The sequence below is a fragment of the Rattus rattus genome, chromosome 9, assembly GCF_011064425.1.
Source record: "Rattus rattus isolate New Zealand chromosome 9, Rrattus_CSIRO_v1, whole genome shotgun sequence".
In the NCBI taxonomy this organism is placed as follows: domain Eukaryota; kingdom Metazoa; phylum Chordata; class Mammalia; order Rodentia; family Muridae; genus Rattus; species Rattus rattus.
In genome coordinates, this window is record NC_046162.1 from 36420935 (window position 1) to 36448447 (window position 27513).

Consider the following 27513-nt stretch of genomic DNA (forward strand, 5'->3'; position numbering starts at 1 on the left):
ATCAAATAATCTAAGCAAGAAAACATCCCTCAAAGGTGTGGCTAGCTGCTTGGGTTTTTTGTTAATTCCAGATGTCATCAAGTTGACAATTAAGATTTGTCATCACAAAAGAGCCTACCAATTCTAGGGATAAAGACCGTAGTCAGTTATTATTATTTTTTTTTAAAAAATCAGTTTATTAAAACCATATCCTTGCCCAAGGCACTTCAGTAGCTTTCACAAAATATGGGTTTTTGTGTTTGTTTTGCATTTTAAGAGCGTGAAGCGTGTGCTTTCGGAGCACCATGGCAACATAATCAGAAGAGAAGACAATCACTGGACACGAAATCCCCACCGATGTGACTGCAGCCAGCGACTCTGAGAGACTGTGAACACAATTTACATTTCTTTCTTGTGATTTTCCTCATGATTACGCATCGTAAAAGGAAGAAGCATGGTGTTAGTATTTTTGGCACTCAGAGCCGCTCTAGTGGCTAAGACTGGGAAGGCCATGTATGTTGGCAACGGCACACCAGCCAGGGTAACCCTGAGCTGGGAAACACAGGCAGTTCCCAAGTTTCTGCTAAAGGACAAATAGCTTGAGACACAACAGCAGATGACAAACTCCCATGACAGTGCTGGAAGAAGGAAGGGACACTCTGTTATCCATACATTTCCCTCAAGACACAGCCAAGTGTCTGGCAGCCTGAGTTGTGATTTACACAGCAGTGGAGGCCAAGCCTGGCCTCAACAGTAGGTTTCTCACAGGGTCTGGGCAAGGCAGGACCCTGACCAGACACACACAGCACAGCTGGCTGAGGGACCGAGCAGCCACACACTGTCTGCTTTATGTACCAGCCTCACCTCAGTTTCCTTTAGGTTCCCTTGGTCTTGTGTTCTGTCATGAGTTAAGAGAATCACAGTTAAAACTTTTTAACTGAGAAAAGACAAGAAATCAAACTATCCATGAAATCATTTATTTTCTGAAAAGACTTATTTTTTGTTTCCTTCTGGTGCATCCTAGACAAGCACACCACCACTGACTCACTTTTATTCCTTCCCTGTAAGTTCTTCAGTTAGGGAAAGGAGGGGAAACAGACCTGCTGTTCTGTCTGTGACTATCAGGTCTTACAGGATAACAAAGCACGTCTAGCAGATGTTTCTCAGTCTTCCAAGTCCCACTGCTTCAAGAGACTCAGTAACTTCTCTGGGAGGCCCCAGTCCACACTGTGATGGGATGTGCAAGCTGTGTGTGGTTAGCCTTGGTGGCCCTGGAGGAAGGTGGCTCTCCAGGACAGATGCTTGTTAGACACAAGGTCAACAGAACAGAAAGCCCTGGGTCACTCACAGTATTTCTGACAGCATGCAGGTTTTCAGTTCAGTTTTTTAGCTTCTGAACCAGGTGTTAAAAGCCTTTAGGATGTGGAGACTTTTCTTTTAGGATCTGGTGCAGACCCTTTCTTACTCATGGCTGACACTCGTCTTATTCTATTAAAACAAGAAAAACAAATGTTAATTACAAATCTTCTAAAGATACCCATCAGTTGCAAAACAAGCAAGCCAGGTTTGGGGGGAAAAACCCCCGGTGGATTCTGAAGTTCCCTGAGATCTCTGCTCTAAAATCAAGCTGTTGCTTTCCTGGGCGTGCCCATGGTCATACAGGAGCAAACCATTGCCCTCGATAGCACCGTGGTCAAAGTAGTCCAGGTGTTTGTGAGAGAAGGTATGCAGAGAGCACTACTTCAAAGGATTGCAGCCTTAAGACTTGGCCAGGATCTGACTCAATATACCCACAGTGTGGGGAGTGAAGTCTCTTACCGCTTGACCTTTTGCATCTCGTCAATGGTGTCTGGGAGTGAAACTCCAGAGCTCTCTGGGAAGAAGAAAGTGATGATAGCTGTCAGGATGGTCAGACTTCCCATGACGATATAAGGCAGGTGGCGATCATAGGCACCTGTGGTTGAGCAGAGGACCCAGGTTACAGTGAGACTTGGTCTTAGTTGGGTCCTTCATTCTCTCAGGACTCTAGAGAGGGCTTGCTGTCCTGTTGGCTCCAGTGCTTCCTAAAGCCTGGGCTGCCAGAGTGAGTCTGGCATCTACAGAGTCAGAACCCAGACCTGGAACACATGTGCCTGAGGTCCAGCAGTGTTTATACTGGACAAGAGAGAGGTCTAGGGGAACAGAGACAGGACAGCTGCAGGCTTTCCAGGCAACACAAGGGGCTTGTCCAGGACAGGAACAAATTTCCACCTCTGCAGATCGGTCACAGTCTATTTGCACTCAGGTTAGACCAGGGACCGCCTAAGTAGAGCCATGGAGCTTGCAAAGGACTTACTGCTCTCTGGACACTGGTGAGTCCTCTCCTGAGCTGGAGCTATGCAGAGGAGGAGCCCTGCCAGGAGGGAGGACTTCTCTGAACCATAGAGATTGGTGTCCTGCTACATAAAATGTCAAAAGGCACATCTTTACAGGGCATACAACACCCTGTCAAGGGTGCCATGCAGGCCTGTATGCCACCCAGTCAGCTGAGGCAAGAGGAGCAAAAGTTCAAGGGCTGCTGGGGCTGCAGAGCAAGTTCAAGCCCAGCTCGTACAACTTAGTCAACTATTGTTTTGGAAAGTAAACTGAGGGCCAGGGAGATGGCTCAGCTGCTTAAAATACTTGCTGCTAAGCGTGGAGTCTGGGGTTCCATCCCCAGGATACACATGGAAGAAGAAAAGAAATGACTCCCTAAATTGGTCTCTGACCTCCACAGATACACTGAATGAATGAAGTGTTTAAGTTATGGCAACTGTCTGTCTATCAGATCTCTTGAATGGACAGGATTCTCTTCATGTTCCTAACTCTAAAATGATATTCCTCCAGTAAAGCACACTAGCTCCCTAAAGCATGATAAAGAAATTGTACTTTGTGATGGAAGGTCTGGGGAGACTGAAGTAGAAACTCCCACACTTTCTCATTCCCATCTAGCTGCTCTGTGAGCTGTTTTCCATTTGCAAATGAGGGCCTTCTCCACACTTGCAAAGGAACCTTCTCCAGTCAGGGATCCAGGAACTGAAGCATCCTGCTAACCTCGGTGCTTGTTCTCCAGCTCACATTAAGGCTACTTAGAGCTTCTGTCCCATCGCTCCAGTGCACTGTGGAACTTACCAAGGTAAACAAAGTAGGGAGACAGGATGCTGCCAAGGCGGGATGCTGTGGAGCTGACTCCCACACCCATGTTTCTGACCACAGTGGGGTACAGCTCGGCTGTGTACACATAGACCATGGAATAGGCAGCGGTGATTCCAAACTTGCCCACCATCACCAGGGCAGTGGACAAGTAAAGTAAATCTGGAGAGACAGAAAAAGAGCACAGTCAAGAGCGTCAGTGTAAGGGTTGCCTTGAGGCGTTCTCTTCCCTTTTCTCCCTGATTTGGGGTGGCGAGGGTTGGTCAGTTTCTGTAACTTCCTGTTGGAAGAAAACACTATGGCTAAGATTCCTCAAAGGAGATTAGTAAAGGAGACAGGGCACTTCATGTGAGGGTACATGTCCCTCAACCCAGAGGCACAGACATAAGCGCCCTATCGGCCTAGCCCGCCTACCTTAATCCGTGTTAAAGTGAGCTGCTTCACCTGGTCCTCACACTGAGGGCACGGTGCATCTAACTCAGGACTTGTGTGTGAATGGGGGAGGTCAGTTCTAACTCAGGTCGTGTGTGCAGTCTACTCAAGGAGTTCATAGATCTGGGCTTTCGCGGTGGCCCAGTGGGCAACAGAGCTTTCAGCCAAGCCTAAAACTTGAGTTTCATCCCCAGGAACTGCACACTGGAAGGAGAGATCCAACACTTCCCACTTCCTGCAAGGTGTCCTCTGACCTTTACATGTGTGCTGGAAACATGTCTCCCTTCTCCAAATAAATAAGTGTAATAAAACCATCTGAACTTGGGGATGACCCTCCAATTGACTTCACCTCCTAATGGGTATAACTAAGTGTCCCACAGATCACTCTGAGCTCAGGTGAGAGCCGCTCCTAGGTTCCTTCTGCCACATAATGGTGTAGTCCTGTGAAAGGTCCCAGTGTCACAGACTCCAAAGTAACTACCAGAGGTTCCCAAACCAAAGGGGCATGAATGATTCTGGCAAAAAAATGGACAAATTAACTTGTCATCTGGTCAGAATGTACTCCTTCTGCCCTCCAGTGGGGTACCAAGGCAGTTTTACCAGAAAAGTCCTATGTACAGCCTCTGAGACCTTTCTTTTCTTTCTTTTTATAATCATGATGGACTCATTTCTATTAGAATATCAGAGCAATAATGTAGCCCAGGCCAATGTCAGATGCCCCAAATGGCCAAGGTTGACTTTGAACTGATTCTCCTGCATCCTCCTCCTGTTCTTGGATTACAGGTGTTACCCATCATGTCTCAGGCTCTGTCTTCACTATCAAATCTGTAATATTCTCCTGACCTTCTGAAGGCGTTCTGTTACCTCATGTAAACTTTACTAATACCTCTTGTTCAGGGTGCTACCCATGACTGCTCTTTAGATGAGTTGAATTTCCTTTATTTCTGTTCACAGATGTTACTAACATCTGTGAAAGACCAGCATCTACCTTGTCTTCTCCACTAGAAACAGACTCCATGCAGAGCCACTCCAGCTATTGATTGAATAAGTAATAAGACAGAACTAGTGGGATGACTCTCTTTTCTCTTTATTCTAGAGGAAAATACATATGAATATATTAATTTGGGCCTAGGGCTTAATCAACAGCCGGATGCTTTCTTCCCACCAAACAAGCCCAGGCCATGAAGAACACTCTTGTTTTATGACACCATCTCTTGATTTTTAAGTGGACATTGTATACATGCAGCACACGTATAACAGTCTTTACTTTCTTCATGCCATTAATAGCCTGGGAATAGAAAGGGAAACACAGGAGACTCAGGATTGTAAATTAATGTGGCCCATACCTGAAGGCACAAGTTGCAATATGAGAAGGACACTGCCACCCAGGAAAAGGGAACCAGCCATGGAATAACGCCGGGTCACATGCTGTAGCAATAGCCAGGCTAACACATAGGCAGGGACTTCAACAGCTGCCAGTAGGGAAGCCATTCACGTAGATGTTCCCATTCAAGTTAGGAGTGTCAAGAGAAAGTCCGGTAGCCCACTGATATGGTCAGCCTGAAAGAGGGTGCAGAAGAGAGCTGGAGAAGCAACATCCATCTCTCCAGACCCACACACCTCGACAAACTTTCATCCTGACAAGTTCTGAACTGCCCTTGGTACAGGGGAATGGGAGGGCAGTAGCAGACTCCATTCCTGATTTATAGCTCAGATCATCCCATAAAGAAAGTGTCTTAGCATAATGCTTCATATAATTCACAATAATTTAATTACTAGAGAAAGTCCCAATGTGCATTTCAACATTAGAATCTTACACCAAACACTCGGTTTACAAAAGCCCAATTTCCCAATCCCTTTGGCAAACCTCTATCTTCAAAAAAAAAAAAAAAAAAACAAAAAAAACAAAACCACCCCAAAACCAAAAACAAACAAACCATACATTACGATTCACGGCAGTCAGAAAATTACAGTATGAAGTAGCAAGGGAATAATTTTATGACTGGAGTTTACTATAACATGAGGAACAGTATTAAAGTTTCACAGCATTAGGAAATTTGAGAACCACTGCTCTATGAAAATCCCAGAAGGGCCCTATAATACTTTCATGTTTCCAGAAAGCTCTTAGCAGCCTCAGGAGCATAAAGCATGAAGTGTCTTCACTAAGTCCCTTCTTCAAACCCCCAACTGTCCTAGCCAGAGTGTGTGTGTCACAACAGAGAACTTTTTAGGAAGAACAGACAGAAATGGAGCTGGGGGTTGTTGTAGGGTGTGTGTAAATGACAGACAGTGTGGCCTCAATGTAGGGCCACTCCCTCTGTCTCCATGAGCACAGCAGAATTTCTGTCAGCTCCTTCCTGACTATTTACCACAGATAATCTACTGAGGGAGGGGACAAGAGACAGAACAATCAAGGAAGGACCTATGGGATTCCCTTGTGGGACCCCAAGATCTCAAACAGCCGCCATGATTATTTTCTCCTTTTCTGGGTTTCCATTACATTAAAAACTGTTATGTCCCCATGGCTGCCATCCATCCCAAGGAAGAACCCTTGTGTCATGTGATGACAGAGGCTTCAGCTTTGGTCTGAAGCGTGTCTGTAGACAAGAGTCCTGAGAGTGGGTGTGGTTCAGGCAGTCTCACTTACGCACCACAGGATTATGGACATGATGGTGAGGATCCTGATATTCCGTGTTCGGACCAGATCATAAATGTGGTGCGACTGAGTATTTTTGGCATTTCCATCTTGTAAGTTAGTGGTCTAGGAAGGAGAACAGGTTGAAGACGTGCCTCATATAGACACACACCTAGCCCCCATCATTTTCGCTATCTACTTCTCAAGAGTTAGGGAACATTCCAAGGTTCTTCCTTGAAAAGACAAGTACAATGACTCAAGGGAATGTCTAAGGTCCCTGCAGCCTTAGTCAAGGACAAACTAGAATAAAGGACAATGAGGGATTAAGAGAGGTGTACAGCAAAGGCAGAGGCCCAAGCAGACAGCTGCTTGCATTACCCTGCCCATCCTCACTGGCCGCCTCCCAAGGAGGCTTTTGGGATTCCTGTGGTAGGCTGACTCCTTGCTTTCAGTCAGAGAAAAATAAGACTGTGTATTTTACTGAACTGACATTTAAATGGAACGAATGTTTGGGGTCCTCATACCATATAGTTACTGGTCTTCTTCCAGAAAAAAAAATCTAATTGAAAGCAGGAAAACTGAGCCACCCTTCACCCAGAGTAACTTCCTATGAGATCCAGCAGAGCCAAGGCTGTCATGTCTAAACACACTGTCACTGCTTTCTTAGTTAACCCAGCTCAGCTGTTCAGCAAAAGGTCAACTTGGGACTCAAATCCTCTGAAACAGCCTCAATTTCCTAAGTGATGCCAATGAGGCTATGGGTTCACCCAAACCTATCCCTTACTTAAATGCCAGCAAAGCACCCTGACTTAAGATGTCCTCAGGCACATTCCAGGCCTCACTTCTGTGCTTCAGAGCCCGTCCAGAGCATGCTGAGTCACAGCTGCTCCTAGGCCACCATTTAAGGACTCTCAGTGGCTATCAGCATCTTGGTTTCCTATAACCAAGGCCCACATCCTCATAAGCCCAGAGCATTTCAAACATGCTTGTTGCTACACTGTAAGGAATTCCTCACGGTTTATGAGAACAGGAAAGAGGTGGCTGTGAGAAAGGACATGGATGGTACTTGATGAGTAAAGCCTGTCAGACACAGAACACTGCTGGGTGCGAATCTACAGTATTCTATCTTCAGACAGCGGTCCCCAAGATGTAAGAAACAAGGACTTCCCAAAATGCTAAAGTCAAAGGAAGCCCCTTTCTCATGAAGGGTGTTTACTATTAAAAAGTGATGGTTAAGCCAGACTTGATGGCATATCTCTTTAATTTCAGCTCTTGGGAGGCAGAAGAGTCAGATCATTGTTTGAGATAAGCCTGGTCTACACAGAGAGTTCTAGACCAGTCAGGGTTACACAGTAAGAATCTATGTTAAAAAAGCAAGCAAGGAGGCAGGAAAGCAAGCAATGTTTAAAAAGTATGATTACTGGAATAGGAAAGGAAACATGGCAAGAAAAAAATCATGGGAGTTAGAACACATCCCTCTCATTCTCTGAGGTTTGTGTGTACTCATGAGTGTTTATGTGTATGCACCACATGGATGTGTGTATCTGTGTGTATGTGAATGAAGACTACAGGTTGACCTGGGATGTCACCACCAATCACTTTTCTAGCTTATCTTTGAGGCAGGGTCTCTCACTGACTGATTGTCCTTCTGTCCAGTAAGCCCCAGGGGTCCTGCTGTCTCTGCTTCCCCAGTACTGGGATTACAGCCACACTCAGCCATGCCTGTTTTTCAGTCTGTTGTTGGGGATCTGAACTTGGGCCCTGATGCTTGTGTGGCGAGCACTTTACAGACTGCATCATCCATCCCTCTATTCCTCCAACTTCTACATTTTAACAACCCTTGCCTTAGGGGTGCCCATGGCTTAGGGAAGGCAAGGGCTAAGTTCCTGTGAGCTGTGCTGCATGCTGCTGACCTCAAACGGTCAGTGGGAGCCTCCCCAGTGGCTTCCACATGGTGTTTACCTCACTTGGATTGAAGACAGTGGAAGGCGCAACAATCCCATTGAATTTGGCAGCTTTGCGGATGATCACCTCTGCCTCTTTAACTCGGCCTTGAGAAATGAGCCATCGGGGGGACTCAGGGATGAACCTGGAAGTACAGCGCAATCTAGTGAGGCCTCCTGCTCTCTAGAGGCTGGACATGGCTCAACTGCATATGGGAAGTGAGGTTTCAAACAGAGAGGCAGGAGCGTGGAATATCCAGTATTCATAATGCAGAAATAGAGATGGTTCAGTAACTACCTGAGGTGTGAGTACTGAGTGGAATGAGCAAACCCTGAAGCATCCTCCTGTACATCCCAAGGGGATCCCCACTCTGGCTGGCACCTGCCCCCCTTCTGGGCTTTAAGGAGACAGGTACAAGATGGGCTCCTGATGCCTGGCTTCTCCTGAGAGTCAGGCCCACCTAGATCCTGCTCTATTCTACTCTGTCCCCGAGAGGCACAGGATCTTCTGCAGAGATCACTTAACATCCACTTCTTCCTATTCCACCTCTGATTTACTCAATAGACTTGTCGGTCTCTCTACACAAAACAGCCTTGTTATTAGGGCCGGAGACTGGTGAGTATTTTCCTTATGCTTGTGACCAGGCAGCCCTCTCTCCTCTCATAACCAGGAGCCATGATACATTGTTTTTTCTGCTCCCATTCTCTCCAGGATGCTCTAAGGGGATGAGGATCTCACCTTAGTCTAGTCTACCTGCCAGGATCCATTCTTGGCTTGGAATAGCTGTTGCTTTCCCTGCCCAATCTTCCTCTGTGGCAGCACAGCTGGACCTGCCTTCCTCTGCACAGCCACTGGAGGAAGCTCAATGTGGAGCTCTCCCTCTCTTTACTTTCCAACACCCCTGTTCTGGGGCCTCAGCATCAAGCAGCTATAGTCTAGGTCTTGCTGGGACCTGGGGACTTCCCAGAGGTTTGGCTAGTCTCTATCTGCTTGCAGCAAATTCTTAGTTCAACATAGAACAGGGCAGAGGAAATGCCTGCTAATGTCTTGGGATTCTGTGTTCTTTTGACTTTTCTGAGTATGGGGAGATTTTGTGAACTGACATAAATAATATGCACCCCCCTTTTGTGGGATCTAGAATTGAAATTTTAGGCCTACTGCTGCCCTCTACTGGACGTGATACAGAAGCCACCCCCAGGGTAGGCAGCCCAAGGGCCAGGGCCACACTTACCACCAGAGAGCCCCACACAGCACCCCTGGTAAAGTAATTGCCATCAGCAGCATCCTCCAGTCTCTGATGAAGTATGCAAACAGAGGCAGCACCATGAAGCCAAATGCAAAAAATATGCAAATTCCTAAGGTGGCGAATATAATTCGAATTGACTTGGAAAGAATTTCTGTTCCTGTTCAAAACAAGGAAGAGTCAAGTTAATCATTAATTAGGGTTATTTCCTATAAATCTTCTGTGATATCATTTTTAACATAGAGACAAGAGGGAGCCAGAAGTAGCTGTGTGCTCAGAGTCTCTGGGAGGGAGCTACATCTGAACTGACTAAGTCTGCTCTGATTTGCTCCTGGGGTATTTCTCTGAGGTCCCTAGGCAACAGTTCTCTTATGAAAACATTATCACCACCCTCAGACACATGCTAAAGAGTGTTACACCCCTGTAAATGCTTACACAAGGAAGAATTAACCAAAGGCAAAATCACCACTAAAGCCACACATGCTAACTATTATCCTTTGTAGAAAAAATGTCCTAGTAACTGAGAAAAGAAAATAATCATCCTTCCCAGTATACAGCCAAAGGAACCCAGTGATCTGATTGGTTAGAGCAAGGCTCTTCTAAACAGGGAGACTAGAAGCTTTCCAGTGGGAACAAGGTGGCTTGTCTAAGTCATAGCACTGAAGGGTAGACTCTGACCCAAACCTGAACTGGACTGCTCAACTCACTCTCCTGGGCAGACACTGATAGGTAGCAATGCTCTGCAGCATCCCTTTCCTGGGGAGCCTGCCCATCATGGCCCATCTCCCCTTGGTGTGCCTCCTTCTTTCCATGCAAGCCTTTAAAAAGGGAATCCTAGTTAATGACTGAAGTACTAATAATGCCAAGAGGCCACAAGTCAGAGGCCAGAAGAACAGGACATCAGAAGTCAGAACCCTTGTCAGGCTCAACTTCCCATGTGGTGAAGTAGGTTTATTTACTAGGGAATTCTAGTGAGGGACATCACAACTTGTCTCCAGTAAAGTGAAACGCAGGATCTAGAACTAAATTCCAACCTGATGTCCATACCCAGAACAAATGCTGCCACGTAGTTGGATATATGTCCCATGCCAACAAGGGTATAGAGCAGAGTAAACATCTCGAAGTTCACAGAGAAGACCTGCAGGAAGCTGAAGCCAGTATGTATGCCCATGGTCCAAAACAGCACAGGCTTGCGACCAAACCTGGAGAGGAAAGGAGGGTCACAGAGAAGCAGCTGGGAGAGGCAGCAGCCACTGGCTCCACAGAGGGGCTGTCTCCCGACACAGGGACTGGTTCCCTCCCTCTCACTCTCCATGCGGACATTGAATTCCATACTTTCCAGGATCAATGTGTAGTCTGGACACTCAGGCTGCCTCAATGGCAGTGCCACAATGGGGCTAATGACTGCAGGAGATGGAAAGGAATTTGTTATGTGTAAATCCACATGTTCATAATAAGCTTTACAGACAAATACACATAAAAACCTTAAATGTAACATTGTGTAACAATGTGACTTTTAAAACAGTATAATGCATTACAAATTAAAACATTAACTACACTTATTTACATTTTTAGGAGGGTTTGAGAAATAACATGACAGAATATTTCATAATCTTTACACAATCAAATAGATGATCGCACATATATTTTGATAAACATAAAACAGTCACATGTTGGTAGCATTCAGGAGCAAAACATTTATAAAGAAGTGTGTTAACAAACATGTCTGGTAACTGTGCATTATTTTATTCCTGAAGTCAGCTGAAGCAGCCATGATGTCTTTCTTCTGCTGTATCAGGGCTGAAAACCTAGTTCTAGGCTCGTGTTCTACTGTTGTGGTCTACCCCAATTCACAATTCTAATTTTTTGTTTTAAATTTTCTTTCATTTTTTTTTACTGGGTACATCCATGTGGAGGTCAGAGGACAACTTATGGGAGTTGATTCTTTCCATCAACCAGTTGAATACTGTGGACTAAACTCAGGTCATTATGGGCAACAAGCAGTTACCTGTTGAGAAGGTCGCCAGCCAAGCAATATATCTTTTTTTTTTTTTTTTTAGTTAAAATTTTTTAATTTTATTTTATGTGTACAGGTATTTTCCCTGCACATATGACTGGGCACACTATATGCATGCTTGGGGCCCTCAGAGGCCAGAAGAGGGGATTAGACCCCCTAGAACTGGGGGTTCTAGGCATCTAAGCATCTATGCAGGAGCTGGAAATTGAACCCAGGTCCTTCAAGAGCACCAGTTCTCTCAACATCTGGGTGGTCTCTCTGATCCCCAATCTAACTCTTGGGGATCAAAAAAAAAAAAAAACCAACAAAAAACAAAGAAACACAACAACCACCACCCCTCCATCTGTCACTCAAGGATCTGGAGAAATGGTCATCTTTCACAAGGATAGAGGCACAAAAAAGCACATCTCTTCATTGATTGAGGATGTTTCAACATATCAGCACAATAGTTACATTCGAAATTGATGTTGGGATAATGTATTTTTCATGAAATCAAATATTCATGAAATACACAAAATAAAAAAGCCTATATGTAATCTATATCTATATCTATATATATGTCTAGAACTGGAAATTATGCAAATATGACATCTATAGCATAGTGAATTATAGAAAACAATACTTGTACGTCAAAGTACCCAGAGGAGATGGGTACAGCTCAGAGGCAGGTGCATGCTGAGCACACACAAGGTCCTGGGTTAAATTTCCATCACAAATGAAATGGAAACAAAAGCAACTGCAAAAAGAAGACCCAGCACTCAAAACTGTATATTATAGGATAGATTACGGGCAACTGCACAAAGGCAGTAGAGGAGCAGAAGACTGGCACCATCACCTACAGCGTAGACTGCTGCTGTCTTTGCCAAGTTAGCACGCTTGTTTTCTTTTGGTCATGGTTCTTTCTGGAGAATACATTCACATGCACCGTCTACATGGTGGGCCTTCTCCTAAGTCCATGCAGACTCACACACTGATCTCTTTGGGAAGCACTCTTTGATACACCTGACATAATGCTTTCTCTGGTGTTCTAGGCATCTGTTCTGACTAACGTGTTGCAGTTTTCCTGAGTGCTATCAAAGCATGCATCAATCCCTTCCCGGGACATAGCCTTCTACTTTCTTTACATCCTTCCTTACAGTGAGAATCTCTTTTTGGAGGCTTTCCTTGTGTGTGTGTGTGTGTGTGTGTGTGTGTGTGTGTGTGTGTGTGTGTGTGTGTGTGTGTACATGTGCATGTATGTGCATATGTGCGAGTGTGTGTTCTCCTGTGCACATGTGTGTATATGCATGTGGAGACCAGAGGTCAATCTCGGTGTTATTATGCAGAACACCATTTTAAGACAGGTTTCTCACGGGCATCTAGAACTCACTCCTAGGCTAGGGTGACTTGCCAATAATCTCCAGGGAGCCTGCTGCTCCTGTCCTTCAGTCACTGGGACAATAAAGGCATGCCATGCCACCCTGATATTACATGGGTGCTGGGGCTGGGGACTGGTATGGAACTTCATGGTTGTGGGGCAGCCCTTCACTGTGCTAATTCCCCAGGTTCAGGATTCAGAGTTTGAAGTTTCTCTTTGTGATTCAGGGCAGTTTTAGGCTTCAGGGTTTGTTGCTTTGAACTATCCCTCTACCGATTATGATTGGCACTGACACGGAAGTGGTTACTCATGGGTGCTAACTTGGATGGGCAAACACTGGATGGGCTTCTGAGGCCTTGAAGTTCTCCTACCTGACTTGCAGTTGTTCTCAGGCCACCTCCATTTTGGTTGAATTGTCATGATGATGGAATCGAAAGTAATTTGGTTTCCAGATCTAAAGTAAACTTGTTTCTCTAGATTCTTATCCTCCCCAACCTTAAAGATTTCCTCAGTCATGACTCATCAAGAGAGATATTTCTCCATCACCTGCATTCTTGAATTTATCACTCCCTGATTACTCCTAGTACAGCCAAATATGGGCCAAACAGGAAACTTTTCAATCTCCTTCCCAGACTATGGGATTGCACTGAGATTGTTATGAAGTGTGGAAGGGACACTACTGTGCCACACCACACGGGCCTGAAGTCTTCTCTCAGGTCTTGCTGTGCTGCTATTGTCTAGCCTATGATGTAAGCTATTTTAATAATCTCCACCCACAATCAACCTGAAGGAAAGTAGCGCTTCTGCTTGAGACTGGTCTCAGCTGGCTCGCACCATGTGCATTCAGGAGTGCTTACTCTCTTATATTAAAAACTGGCAATATGGTTGCCCTTAAGAAGGTACTGTCTGGTTGGTGAGGCAATATTAACCACACTTTAATTAACCATGCTACTGGACATGCCATGATACACTGAGACAAGTGCATAAAGGAAACGGTCTTCAGGTCCACAGAGACACATTAAGGAACTCAGACTCCAAGGGCAGGTATTGTGCACTATGGGATGATCTTCCTGACGATGGAGCACTGATGAGGTCCAAAGAAAAGGTAACAGATGCCAACGGGGAAGTATTCGGTCTAGAATGAGAGACCATTATTGATCCTGCGACATCACTTTTCATTCACTAATTTCTCTTCAGTGCCATGAAATCCAGGAACTGAGGTAATGGAAACTGCCACCTTGAGCCATTCGTATGGCCAAGAGACAGCATTAAATGGAAGGAGGATTCAGACTCTCAGTACAGGTGCTGTGGCTGCTGAGCATGCATATGAGTACGTGATTAACTCAGAAAGGCATTAGCTGCCCAACAGGGCTTTGGAGGAAGAAAGGAGACAAACTGCAAAAGACTCTATGGCTATCGATTGGTAAAGGAGGAGACTCTGATTGTTTGTAAGGAGGGTATGCTACAAGTACAAGAGAGACTAGTGTAAGCTCTATCCTCCTTCCTTCCAAATGCTGCTCAGGACGACAGAGATCTAGGGAATACTTTACATCACCACTTTCTGGCAGCTGGAAGTTGTAAAGAAAAAAATCCTCGTTTTTTATTTTTTATGTTTATTTAATGTGTTCACTTTTTTGGGGGGGGGTGCTGAGGACCAAACCCAAGCGCTCTACCACTGAGCTAAATCCCCAACCCCTCACTTTTGTTTTTAAACAGTGTCTTACATAGAGCTAGGGTGGCCTCAAAGTCTATCCTTCTGTTTAGCTTCTAGTGCCTGGATTATAGGTACGCATAACCATGCTTAGAGCAGAAAACTTCATTTTGAACTTTACCTTTTCATTTGTTATATTTTGGGTGAGGGGTGAGAGGTTAGGGTGTAGGAGGGTGGGGTGCATGTGGTAGTCAGAGGACAACTTGCTGGGGTTGGTTCTCTCCTCCTACCATGTGGGTCCTGATGACAGAACTCAGGTGGTTGAGCTTTACTCAGAGCAATGTCTCCCATTCACAGACCTGGTCCGGTCACTTTTAAAGACTGGCAACAAAATGGCAAACACACATATTTACAAAACCAGGAAATACCAGTCTACTTATTCTGTGTTGAACCTCTCATAATCCAGAAAGCTAGCTTAGTAATCTCAAAAAGTCATGACAACGTGCCAAGTGGTGGTGGCACATACCTTTAATCCCAGGCAGGCACATCTATAAATTCAAAGACAGCCTGGTTTACAGATCAAGTTCCAGGGGAGCCCTCGCTACACACACACACACACACACACACACACACACACACACACACACACACACACACACACACACACACACACACGCTTCTCATTTTCCTTCCATCAATACAATCCTATCAAATCCTTTTTCAAAATGCATGTCTGAGGGGTTGGGGATTTAGCTCAGTGGTAGAGCGCTTGCCTAGGAAGTGCAAGGCCCTGTTCTGGTCCCCGCTCCAAAAAAAAAAAAAAAAAAAAAATGCATGTCTGATAGTCACACTCTGGTTTAAAAACCAACTCTCAAGGCTCCTCACTTCTCCAATCCAAATGCTTCACTGTGATCTGAGCTAAGCCACGTTTGCCCATCAGCTCTGGCCTCTGCCTGCTTCGTGGTCCTTGTCTCCATCTGAGTTTCCAGACCTCAACCACAGTGGACTTTTTTCTGTTCCTAAGCCTCTGGTCTAGACTTTAACACATGATGGGTTTTCCTGCCCAGAGCGCCCTTCTTCTCTCCACCTCTTTGACACCAAATGTCTACTCATCTTTCAACTTTCAGCTCATGCTTTGCTTCCCAGTAAATCCTCCTGACCCCTGATGGACACTTTCATGGCACTCTGACCTTCCCTGGTATCATTTCCCATGGCCAAGGAAAATAATCGCTTCTTCAGTAAGTTGAATCAATCTATCTGCTCTGTAAAGGCGAGTTCTGGATGAGCAGAGATAGTCCAGAAAGCCAGAGGAGCAAGGAGCCCTGGGCCTCAGTAGAAACTACCACTTGCCAACCACATACCCTGGCACAAAATTAGTCACAGTGTTTTTTGCCCCACTTACAAAGTGGGAATAACAGTTCCTGTCACAAGGGGTGAAGATATGGTCACCTATTTGGTTTTTAAGGTGTGCTGTACTTGGAACAGTGCCTGGCACATACTACATATTTGCTAAATAGACAAGAGCAATCAATCAATCAATGCTTGTTACTAGATTAAGAGAAGTGTCATTCCCAACAGGGAGGGGCCTCAGACTTGCAATCATGGTCACAGCCTACTGACATCTCTATTTAAAAAAAAATTAGTTTTTGTTTTTGAAACAGGGTTTCTCTGTGTAGCTCTGTATATACCAGACTATTTTCAAACTCAGAGAATTACCTGCATCTTCTGCTTCCTGAGTACTGGTACTAAAGCAGTGTGCCACTAGACACGACATCTTAGTGATGTCTGTAGTGTACCTGTAGCAGTTCAGTATTTTATATTTAATCACTAAGTGACTTTTGAAAAATAAATCCAATGAGATATGCAGTTTGTAAGTTTTCATTAGCCGAGAGTGGTGTACATCCTGATTCAGGAGGACTGCCATACATACATTTAATGTCAGCCTGGCTTACACAGCAAGTACTAGGTCAGCTAGTTTCTTGTCTGGAGAAAAAAAAACACTCACAAAGCCAAGGGCCAGCAAGATGGCTCAGCAGGTACAATATTTGCTGTGTGAGCATCATGAATTCGGTTGGATCCCTAGAACTAATATCAAAAGTAGGATTCCTCTATTTTCTCCTGACCTCTAAATGAAAGTTTTTGTATGCATACCTCTCCCCCACTGTACATTTGTACACAAATCACAAATACAAATTTAAAAAACAACAAACAAGACCCAAAAAACTTTAAGAAATGATGTGAGAATGATCCGTAGATGTACACATGAAATCATACAGCTCCGAGAGTATGTGACAGAGTAAGTAACTTTGCTTCCCAGGCAAGATGACATTCTGTCTCAGCCTGGACTTCTCTGTGAGCTTCCTAGCTGGCCAGGAGGATGCTGCAGCACCCTCTACTGCAGTGGTTCTCAGCTTCCTAATGCTGGGATCCCCCTCAAATGCTGGCGACCCCTCAGCTATAAAATTATATTCATTGATACTACATAAATATTATTTTGTTACTTCTGAGAATTGTAATGTAAATATCTAACATGCAGGATATCTGATATGGGATATCTGTAAAGGGGGTTGCGACCCACAAGTTGAGAACCCTGCTCTCCTGGGTCTAGGAGTATCCTGTTAGTGTCACCATAGCTAAGGATCTGTTGAAGTCCTCTCTGCTGACCTCAGCTGTCTGCGATAGATCCCAAAGCTCCAACTAAAGGGACTTAGCATAATGAATCTGAGAATTTCACAAAAGCTGTGGACCTTGATGAAATAACAATAAAGACAGCGACCCTTCATCAACAATCCCCAATTTTATTGTTGTCTTTGGTTGCTGAGGCAGATTCTCCCTAAGTAGCCCAAGATGACCTTAAACTCTCAACCCTCTGCTCTCAGTCATCTGAGTACTAGGATGAGAGGTGTGTACCCCCACCCACTACTTAAATTTCAAGGGCATTTTGATTTTCTGAGCCATTAATGGACTTCAGATAAAAGCTTTAAAATTGGACAATACTATGCTTGTAACAAATAACATTCACTCTCTTGGTCACACAGTAAGTGCCATAACCACAGGCCACTTTGTTAAAGGACAGCCGAGTTCTGCTTCTCACAACACTTTTCTAACGTTGCTCAGAGAGTAAGCTGGTCTTCTTGCAAATACAGAAGTGGCCACCATGGTGTTGACTAATGTACAATACAGTGCATCCACACATGTGTAATGTCAATCTCTCTCCTCTTCAGGGATGGGAAAATGGTATAATCTCCTAAGGAAAGTAATCCAGACTAGTATAGATGTGACTCATGACAAAGTAACCAGTTATTGGACCATAGGCACACATGGCTTGACTAGCTCAGGTTTCTCTGTTTAGTAAGGATTAGAAAATACTGTGGGAGGTTGTTGGCCTGTTTTACTTGATATGGAGTCTATGCTAGACATAGATATTGTTGCTTCTGAAACAAATGGCCCTGGGCTAAGAGAACATCATCATTTGAAGTCAAGTCCAGATATATACTCTTTGATTAGTGCTGGACACCTTACCTGTCTGAGAGCTGTCCCGAAATGAAGGAGCCTAAGAGCACACCCACGTAAAACATGGAGGTGGAGAGTGGGGCCTTCCAGGCATCGTTACACACCAGGTTCCACTGTAGGAGGAGCAAAGGGATGCATCACTCAATCCTTTTCTGAAATTTAAGGCTTCTTGGAAAATGAACTGGCATACTCTACATCCCTGAATGTTCTGACTATAGGAGCTCAATGATCTACGCAATGACTCACCTGAGCAGGAATGCAGAGAAAGCAGGTGGCCTCTCCCTCTCCATCTTGTCTTTCATAGAGTAGGCTCCCATGTCATGGTTTAATTTAAGGAGGGGGAGAGGAGCAAGTAACAGCATTCTACCAAGCCAGATATTGATCTCTGGTCAGCAATGCTTTTTGTGATGCCAAGGAATGTGGAAGAGGCAAGGTACTCTTGTGGGGAGTCTAAGAGGCAAAGCATCCAGCAAAAGATTGAGGCCAAAGGGCTGACAGTGCTCTGTCTAGACTTGTTCTATCAACTCTCTTTGGGCTCCCATCAAGTCAATGGCTCCTTCAGTACCTGTAGTATTCTATGCTGGAACATCTGATACCACACTGCCCCACACATCTGACTAAACCCAGAATGCCTTGGAGCTATGAACTGGGAGTCTGGAAGCTGGGTGTTAACTGCTACTTCAGTGTTACCTGTTTTTTTTTTTTTTTTTTTTTTTTTTTTTGGTTCTTTTTTTCGGAGCTGGGGGCCGAACCCAGGGGCTTGTGCTTTCTAGGCAAGCGTTCTACCTCTGAGGTAAATCCCCAACCCCATTACCTGGTTTTCTAACTTCACATAAGGCCCTACCCATCACACTGAACAGTGCCTTAATTTCCTTGTCTAGAAAACAGAGATGGGGCAAAAAAAAAAAAAAATGGCTTCTCTGCTTGCATTTCCACCATTCAAAATATGGTTCCATTACAGTTACCACAACCAGGAAGTGATCTGTGCAGGGAAGAGTGGGGTACATGGGGGGAAACAGTGACACTTAGATATTTTGAGGTCTCAGCCCAGTATGGAGCTGTAAGACTAGCAAACAGTCCAAACAGGGACTTTAGTGGTTCCCAGGAAGATGTTGCTTGGTCATAGACTGTGTATAGAAGGGAACTTTAAACTTTGCAGAGCGTGGCAAAGCCATGCACGGAAGGCTGTGGGAAGTAAGCTTCCTGGGGGATGCCCTACTGTTTTGTATGGCTGTGATAGGTATGCTCTGGAGAGGCGTGAACCCTAGAGACTTCACTCCAGGATTGCTCATTGCTGCTGATTTGCCTTTCCTGCCAATATTACATAGCCTAATGATTCCTAGGTATCAGTCCACTCTATTGGGCAAATTTCCTGCAGATCAACATAAAGATGAACTTTCACTGATTTAATGCTGTTTAGATGTACTAATGATTTTATAGAATTCCTGATTTGATTCAAATAATTTTAGCAAGTTAGAATAATTGGTAGAAAGTTTAAGGAGATGGCTTTAGTTGTTTTGCCAGAAAGATATAATAAAGTTAGAATCAAGAATAGAATGTGGGGATCACAACCACCAAAATGAAGTTCAATTCCTTCGTGACTTCTGACCAAAGCAAGAACCATAGATGACATTTCAATGCACCTTCTCACATTCGGAGAAACATCATGTTTTCCCCTCTTTCCAAAGAGCTGAGAGAGAATTATAATGTTCAATCTATGCTCATTCTAAAGGATGATGATGTTCAGGTTGTTTGAGGACACTACAAAGGCCAGCAGATTCTGCACAGCATTGGTGGTTCATCTGTGTAGTCCCTGGAGTGGAAACTTAACTGTTCTTTGGAAAGTTGGTTGGATGGCGTTTTTGCTGGGGCAAACATGTGAAGGAACATTTTGTTAAAGTGGACAGGTGTGAAAGGCTAAGGCAGACTCATGAAGGAATGTTTCACTGAAGTAGACACAGGAGAAAGTAAGCATGTGAAAGGACATGGAATGAAGGATTCTTTGCTAATGACATGCATATATTGGTTTGTCTTACATTGTGTAGTTGAGCTGCATTTGTTGGGACTCCATAGAGAGAAACACACCAAAAAAACTTCTGGTGCTGTGCTGCAGTTTGTTGCTGCTTCCAAGGACTCCGGCTGACTGGATGACATTCTGAGGCAAGACCTGTGCTGAGGCAAGGCTCGTGGAGGACACATGATGTTTGTAGGATATAAATAGGACTCAATGGAGTGAAGGACACAGAGCTTGGCTTGCTGGTACAGCTAGCTATGCTTGTGGGTCTTGTGTCTTCGCTGATCTTTGCTTCCCCGAGAGAGAGGCACAGCTGAGAACTTCTCCTGGTGTTCCTGTTGGTCCCTCCTGCTGACTCGAGCTGAAGCTGAGGCCTGCCTGTTTCTGCTAGGTCATGTCACTGCTGTTGCTAACCAGACTTTACCGAACTGGACTGTTGGTGTATCTGTGAAGTGTTTGTGAGTGGATCAAGCTGCTGCTGCCTGCTAACCTGAGAACTGAATTGCTGATTTCCAGACAACACAGATGGGAATTGCTTCAAAGAATCTTTCTAAACAGGTCCACTTCTCCCATATCCTTTCTTTTCCATTATCTCTGGTGGGTGATGCCCCACTGTTTTGTACAATTGCAATGGGTGAATTCTGGAGAGGCACAGCTCTAGGAGCTTCATCCCAGGATCGCTTCTTGCTACCAATGTGCCTTCTCATGTTTGTCATTGCTATATTCCTCATACATCTGGCACAGAGAGATCCTTATTGCCTATAGCCTGGTGTGATTACTTCCTGGGTGATAGTCCACTATGTTGAGCAAATTTCCTACAGATCAACATAAATATAAACTTTCCTGAGATAATGCTGTTTAGATCAATTAATGATTCTGTGATTCCAGATTTGATTTAAATAGTTTTAGGAAGTTAGATAGTTGATAGAAGTTTAAGGAGATGGTTTAAGTTGTTTTGCCAGAAAGATATAAAAAAGTTAGAATTAAGAGCAGAATGTGCCTCCTCCCTTATAGAATAGTGAGGGTTACAAAAGGAGGACAATGAGCATTTATATGTTACAAGCATGTAATTGTACCAGAGAGAAAAGTAGACTTGGGACCAGTTAAATGGTCAAAGAAAACATTTCATTCTGTGTTGGGTCTGAGTTCCTGGATCTTGTGATCTATAGATATGACCACAGGTTTTGTTGTGCACCATGAAAAGACAAGGTTATAAATAAAGAGTAAATAATTCTAAGTATAAGAATAGAGAGTAGATGACCTGTCATCAGCTAAGTATAGGAAAACACAAAATTGTCATCATAGCATAATGCAAAATACATTTAGTCCAACTTCAAAAGTCCCATAGTCTATAACAATCTCAACAATGTTAAAAGTCCAAAGTCTCTTCTGAGATTCACCTAATCACTGAATTGTAATCTCAAAAATTAAAAAGCAGATTATATACTTCCAACATCACAGGATATACATTACCATTACAAAATGTTATAGTAGGAATATTGGACCGAAGCAAGACCAAACCTGCTGGGCAAACTCCAAGCTGCATCTCCATGTCTGATATTAAAGTGCTTTCATATCTCCAAGTCTTCATCTTTGTTGACTGCAACAAACTTCTCTCTCTTGGGCTGGTTCCACTCCTTTAGCAGCTTTCCTCGGAAGGTATCCCATGGCTCTGATATCTCTAGCACCTTGGGGTATCCAAGGCAACTTAAACTTTATACCTTCTTGTTCCAATGTCTGCGATCCACACATGCTTGGAGCTCCTCCAAAGGGCTTGGGTCACTTCTCCAGCTCTGCCCTCTGTAGCACTCTAGGCTCTGGTTGACTCCACTCCACTTCCTCTACTGTTCTTGGTGGTCATCCCATGGTACTGGCATCTCTAATATGCTAGGGTTTCCTGCTGCAACTAGGCTTCACCAATAGCCTCTCATAGGCTCTCTTCATGGTGCCAAGCCTCAACTTCTTTGCATGATCCCTTCATTCCTGGGCTGTCAACTGCAACTGAGGCTGCAGCTTCTTACCAATGACTTTTCCTGGCCTCTTGCAGTGCCAAGCCTCAGCTGCTCTCCACAACCCTTCATGTCTTCAAAACCAGTACCACTTGGGTGATTCTTACATATTACCAAGCCCAGCTGAAGCATGACGTACAACCTTGGCTATCTTTGGAACAGTTTTTTTTTTCTGCTCTCAGAAAACACTTCACAGAAGATTTCACCTCAGTGATGCTGATCTCTTTTTCTATCACCATTTTGCGTCTTAAAGGATTCATGAAGGGCTTGTCTTCTGGGCCTTTCCATTGTGGAGCATTAGGTTTCACACAGTGTATCTACTCTGTCATTGCAATTTCCCTGATCCTTAAAATCCCTTCATCAACACTAAGTCAAAGAATATCAGGCAACTAAACTCCTTTTCAGTAGGCCCATCTTTTGAGAAACGCTTCAGTCAACCATTCAAACAAACTTTTGACACCTTTTTGTAACTTGCGAGCTTCCATATTAAACCTAGAATCTCCACTCAGAGGGCTCATATCAATAAACTCAGCCTGATCTAGTTTTGTTTCTTCAACCATTATTCTACACCCTTAAAGTCCATTCTCACACATATTCCCCAGACTTCTGCTTGAATGAATTAGCAAACTCATTAATTTCCTTAATAGTGTAGCACACTTCCTCATGGACTAGAGTTTCTAACTTTTCCTCTAGGGGCCTTCTTTACATTAAGTCTGCTTATAGGTCTAATGGAAACCTATAGACCTTGAAGAACATCAGTATTGACTTTCCTGGCAATTTTTTCAGAGAAAGTCACTGCTGGTTTATCAAACAATGAAGGAGCAATTTCTGCAGGTAAAAAGGGTAATATTTCAAGAGGTGGGACTGTGGGTACTACTTCCTCAGGTGAGGTGAGACTCCCCATGAGAATATGAGGATTTAAAGTTCTCAGCCACACATCCCCACCTTAACTGCTGACACTGTCTGAGGCTGAAACTTGAATTTTCACTGTAATTCAGCCAACCTTATAACAAATACTTCAGTTTGATTGTTCTGCAACTTGAGCTCTATGGCTGCTGGAGGGAAGATTCTCTTCAGGGGCATCTTAGAAATCTTTAGATTGTTTTCCTGCATCTGCAGTCGGTCAATTTTATCATGCAGCTCATTGCTTTCCATTATCAATTTATTCAGAGATGCTAAGAGCAACGAGCCAGCAAAATCATTTTCCTTATTTTCCCACAAACTGTAGAAATTTTCGTATACTATGTCACCTAACCCATTGCCAGTCACAATTGATGGATCAAGATAATCAAAGGCATTTACCTCTTTAAGTTTGAAATATAATTTCCACCATAGCCTTCAATATTCTCCAAGCTCCCAGAGTGTTTGGAGAGCTTTCAGTAGTTCAAGGTACTGATGAATTACTCAGTCCCATGAGGCTGGGTATTTCAGTCTTCTCTAAAGCTGGAATCCTGAAGAAGTAGGTTCCAGCAGATGTGCTGGCAAGTAAGTGCAAACAGACGAAGAATAAACACTTCCTTTTTCCATTGTCCTTACATAGGCCCCCAGCATAAGGCATGACCCAGATTAAAAGTGTGTACCACCAGGCCTGGATTTGGAACTTGCTCTGCCCCATGCTGGCCTTGAACTCCGAGATCTGTTTGCCACTGTCTCCTAGGATTAAAGGCATGTACTATCTTGCCTGAGGCTAAGCTTTTCATGGCCACAATGCTTCAAGATCTGGACCACAGATGTACCCTTCATTTCTGAATTGTTGTTCATTCAGATGTAGTCAAGTTGACGATCAGGAATAGCCATCACAGAGTGGAATATGGTGGTTTCAATATGCTTGACCCATGGGAATGGCACTATTAGGAGGTGTGGCCCTGTTGGAGTAGGTGTAACCTTGTTGAAGGAAGCGTGTCACTGTAGGGGTGGATTTTGAGGTCCTATGCTCAAGTTCTGCCCAGTGCAAAAGAGAGTTTCATTCTAGCTGCCTCTAGATCAAGATGTAAACCTCGCAGCTCCTCCTCCAGCACCATGCCTACTTGCCTGCTACCATGCTTCCCGCCATGATGATAATGGACTGAACCTCTGAAACTGTAAGTCAGTCCCAATTAAAAGTCCTTTATAAGAGTTGCCTTGGTCACGGTGTCTCTTTATAGCAATGAAACCCTAACTAAGATGATGAGCTTACCCTTGAACCTAGTACTCCTGTACTCATCTGGCTACTCAGTAATATAACTAAAGCTCTGGAAGCCCAGACCATCAGTGCTTCTCTTCTACTTGGTGGGTGGATGACGGACTTGGCCACGAGTCAAGCTTCCTGGCTGGAGAGCTGTAAGGGGAACCAAACTTGGAGACTCTAGAACAGCTATGACCAAGGGTCTGCACTTCTTTCTAGTCAGAAATGTGCCTCTCTAGTACATTTGACTCAGGTTCTCTGGGTTCAGTGGTATATTAATATAGCTGTCAAGTATTCTCAAACCATTCATTGAGATAAGACTCCTGTGAATAGACATGAATGCCTACACGGAGACCAGAGGAATATAGTGGGTGTTCTGCTTTATTCCTCTGAGAAAGGGTCTCTCACTGAACTGTGTTGCTGTGCCTGGCTTTCCCTGCTTCTTTCCCTGCTTTTACAAAAGAGTATTTAAAATTTTTTCTGGTGTATGAATATCTGTCTATGTGAGTGTATGCCACATGTGCTGAGAAGAGGATGCTGGATTATCTGAGACTGAAGTTCCAGGTGGTTCTGAGTGGCCTGATGGGGGTTCTAGAAACTGAACTTGAGTCCTGCATGAGGGCCTTCTTTCTTTCTTTCTTTCTTTCTTTCTTTCTTTCTTTCTTTCTTTCTTTCTTTCTTTCTAGTATAGGGGCTTGTATTCAAAATCAGGTCTCTTTTATGATCGAGTAGCAAGCACTCTTACCCACTGAGTTATCTCTCTAGCCCCAAAAAGTACCTCTTGACCTCATATATAATAAGGATTATTTTTCTATTATGGGGAGAGAGGGTTGGGTACAGATCCCAGGAAATTACAATTGGTGCCCAAGTACCCCAAACACATCCACATGCACCAATAAGCAGCATGTCAGTCACATACCCAGCTGAGTGACAGAGAAGTGTCAAAGTCACCCAAGAATATGAGGGGATGAAGAATTTGGTTTCCATCACTCTTTAGAGGAAGTTATATGCCTTAACTAAGCTTTCCAGTGATCTTGTCTCAGAATACTGTGGAAAAGACTCCATATCAACAAGTCACCCTGGATAGATCTGCAGCCACATGGGTCCTTAAGAAATAACAATCGAGAGCAAATGGAAGACAGTTTCTCCTGGGGCACGACAAGACTTCATTTTGGGGTGAGGATAGGTGATGGAAGGAAGAGTAACTAGAGAAAGGGTAGAGTTTGAAATACATGTTTCTTTAACTTTAAAAAGTTCTGCAAACAAGCACAAGGCCCTGGGTTCGGTCCCCAGCTCCGAAAAAAAAAAAAAAAAAAAAAAAAAGAAAGAAGAAAAAAAAAGAAAGAAAGAAAGAAAAAAGTTCTGCAAAGAGTATTTCCTTTCTGAACAGAGGCTAAAACTGTGGCCACTTCTCTGGAGCAAGTCCTAATTCCACGCCTCTGAAACACACCAGTATCTTGGAAAAGTCCCACCACTCAAGGTCTCAGGGCATCTCCTAGGGGCAGCACCTTCTGGACTCTTATTTTTCAATGCGACCTATGAACCGATGGCCAGCCTGACACTTGTACACCAAGGGGTGTACTGTGGTTAGAAATCATCTCATAAAATGTTCCTGGAAGATGCTCATCACCAGGGAGCTTGTGGGTTGGATGAAGGCAACAACCATCGCCCTCGATGTCACCAGACCCTGACAGGGGGCTGCCACCTACCTCTGTCACGATGGTGGACAGGAAGACATCCTTGCTGTATTCCCAGCCATCTAGGCAGTTCTCCAGTTCCAGCTGCTTCAGGTCCACATCCTCTCCTGGCTCCAGTCCCAGCGCAGAGAAGTTGGCGATGGTGGCCAGTCGGTAGCGGCGGCATTTCTGAGGCACCTGCCGTCCGTCCTTCGTCTCCAACGGGATGCTGTGGTTGCGCCACGCGCTGCTCAGGTTCACGGTGTCTGGTACCAGGCAACGGTGCTCCGGACTCGCCGTCAGGAACACGGCTGACAACCCAGTAAAGCCATTGGGGATGATGCTGGCACTGAGCAGGAAGAAGATGAGGCGCTGGAAGGGCCCCCACTCGCCCAGAAAGGCGGTCAACTCGTCGTAGTCAGGCATATAGTAGGCAGCTCACGGGATCCCGCCGGGAATCTGAAGACTCTTGGGCGCTGTGGGAGACGCACGGTTTGGCTGTGCGCGTGCGCGCGGAACCCCAGTCACTCGTCCAAGAGGAGTGCGAGAAAGCGTCGGGAGACGTTTTCCACACGAACAAGCTCGTGAGTTCCTCCCGCCACCTCAGACTCCGCCAGCGCCCAAGACACCCAGGGCGTGAGGCCATGTTGGACTCCGCTTCTGGCCTAGACTCCAAGGCGGGCAGTGCAGCCCTGAGACGAAACTTGGGGTGGGCGGGGCCGGCGTGATCATTAGTAGGCACTGGACGCACCTGTACGTGAGGCGGACCTGGTCCCGGACCGAAATGGCCTGGCTTCAGAATTACGTGAGCGTGAGGGAGGCTTGGAGTCCCTTGCCCAGTACCCGAGCTGTTCCTTGAGGAAAGCCCTGAGGTGAAGTCCCTCGGCGTCCAGCTCAGAGTGTAGGCAAGTAGGGCTGGGGGCGGGGCCTCTGTAGTCCCCGCCCCGAAGAAGCTGATGATTGGGGGACATTTATGTCTTCTCAAGCCACACCCCAGAGCAGGTCCCCAGGCCTCCTTTGGGGGAAGTGGTGACCAAATTGGGTGTTGACTTGGAGAAAAGTTTAGGATTTCAGTATGAAATATTCTCTCAACTTTTTGTTATAGGTCAGGAAGGGATTGTATCCCGCCGGAAATCTGCTCCTTCAGAGGACCTGAGTTCAATTCCCAGCATGCGTTGGTGGCTTACAACCTTCTGTAACTCCAGTTCCAGGGGAATTAGTGCCCTTCTCTGGTCTCCAGGACACCAGGCATACATTAAGTGCACAGGCATACATGCAGGCAAAACGCCCACTCACATAAGGTAAAATTATAATAATCATGAAAAGATCGAGACAGATTTTGAGACTGTGGTCATGAGGCTGTGGGCAGTCGTTCACCACACTGACTTACGTAAATATTAAAATTTAACTTCAAGATTCAGGATCTTCGTCTAGGATTAAACTCTCAGATTAGTTATTTTCACAGTTAATTAAGAGCAGACTGGCGATGATCTACATAGTTAGTTTCAGGCCAGCCAGGGCTGCACAGTAGCAGGGACAACAGGCATAAACAGCATTATCATTAAAATTGTCTTGATACCTATTGTATTAGTAGTTTTTCTTGTTACATAGACAAAAGCAACTTAAGGGAGAAAGGGTTTGTTTGGGCTCCTGGTCAGAGGGTGGAGTCAGTCACTCTGGGAAGGCATGGTGGCAGGAGTCAGCTTGT

The 27513-nt window shown here is 44.8% G+C and overlaps 2 protein-coding genes across 2 annotated transcripts in view; both read right to left on the reverse strand.

Annotated features, from left to right (window-relative positions):
• The window catches only part of LOC116910616 (solute carrier family 22 member 4), a 95732-nt gene that overhangs the window by 18824 nt on the left and 49395 nt on the right, over nucleotides 1-27513 (reverse strand). The window lies entirely within an intron of this gene.
• Nucleotides 156-26251, reverse strand: LOC116910617 (solute carrier family 22 member 21-like). Its single transcript, XM_032914567.1, is given in 12 exon segments — nucleotides 156-1467; nucleotides 1798-1933; nucleotides 3130-3312; nucleotides 4929-5064; nucleotides 5066-5120; nucleotides 5122-5142; nucleotides 6234-6343; nucleotides 8180-8306; nucleotides 9393-9564; nucleotides 10452-10606; nucleotides 17952-18055; nucleotides 25839-26251. Coding segments are annotated over 12 exon segments (1665 nt in total). The 5' UTR covers nucleotides 26232-26251; the 3' UTR covers nucleotides 156-1394.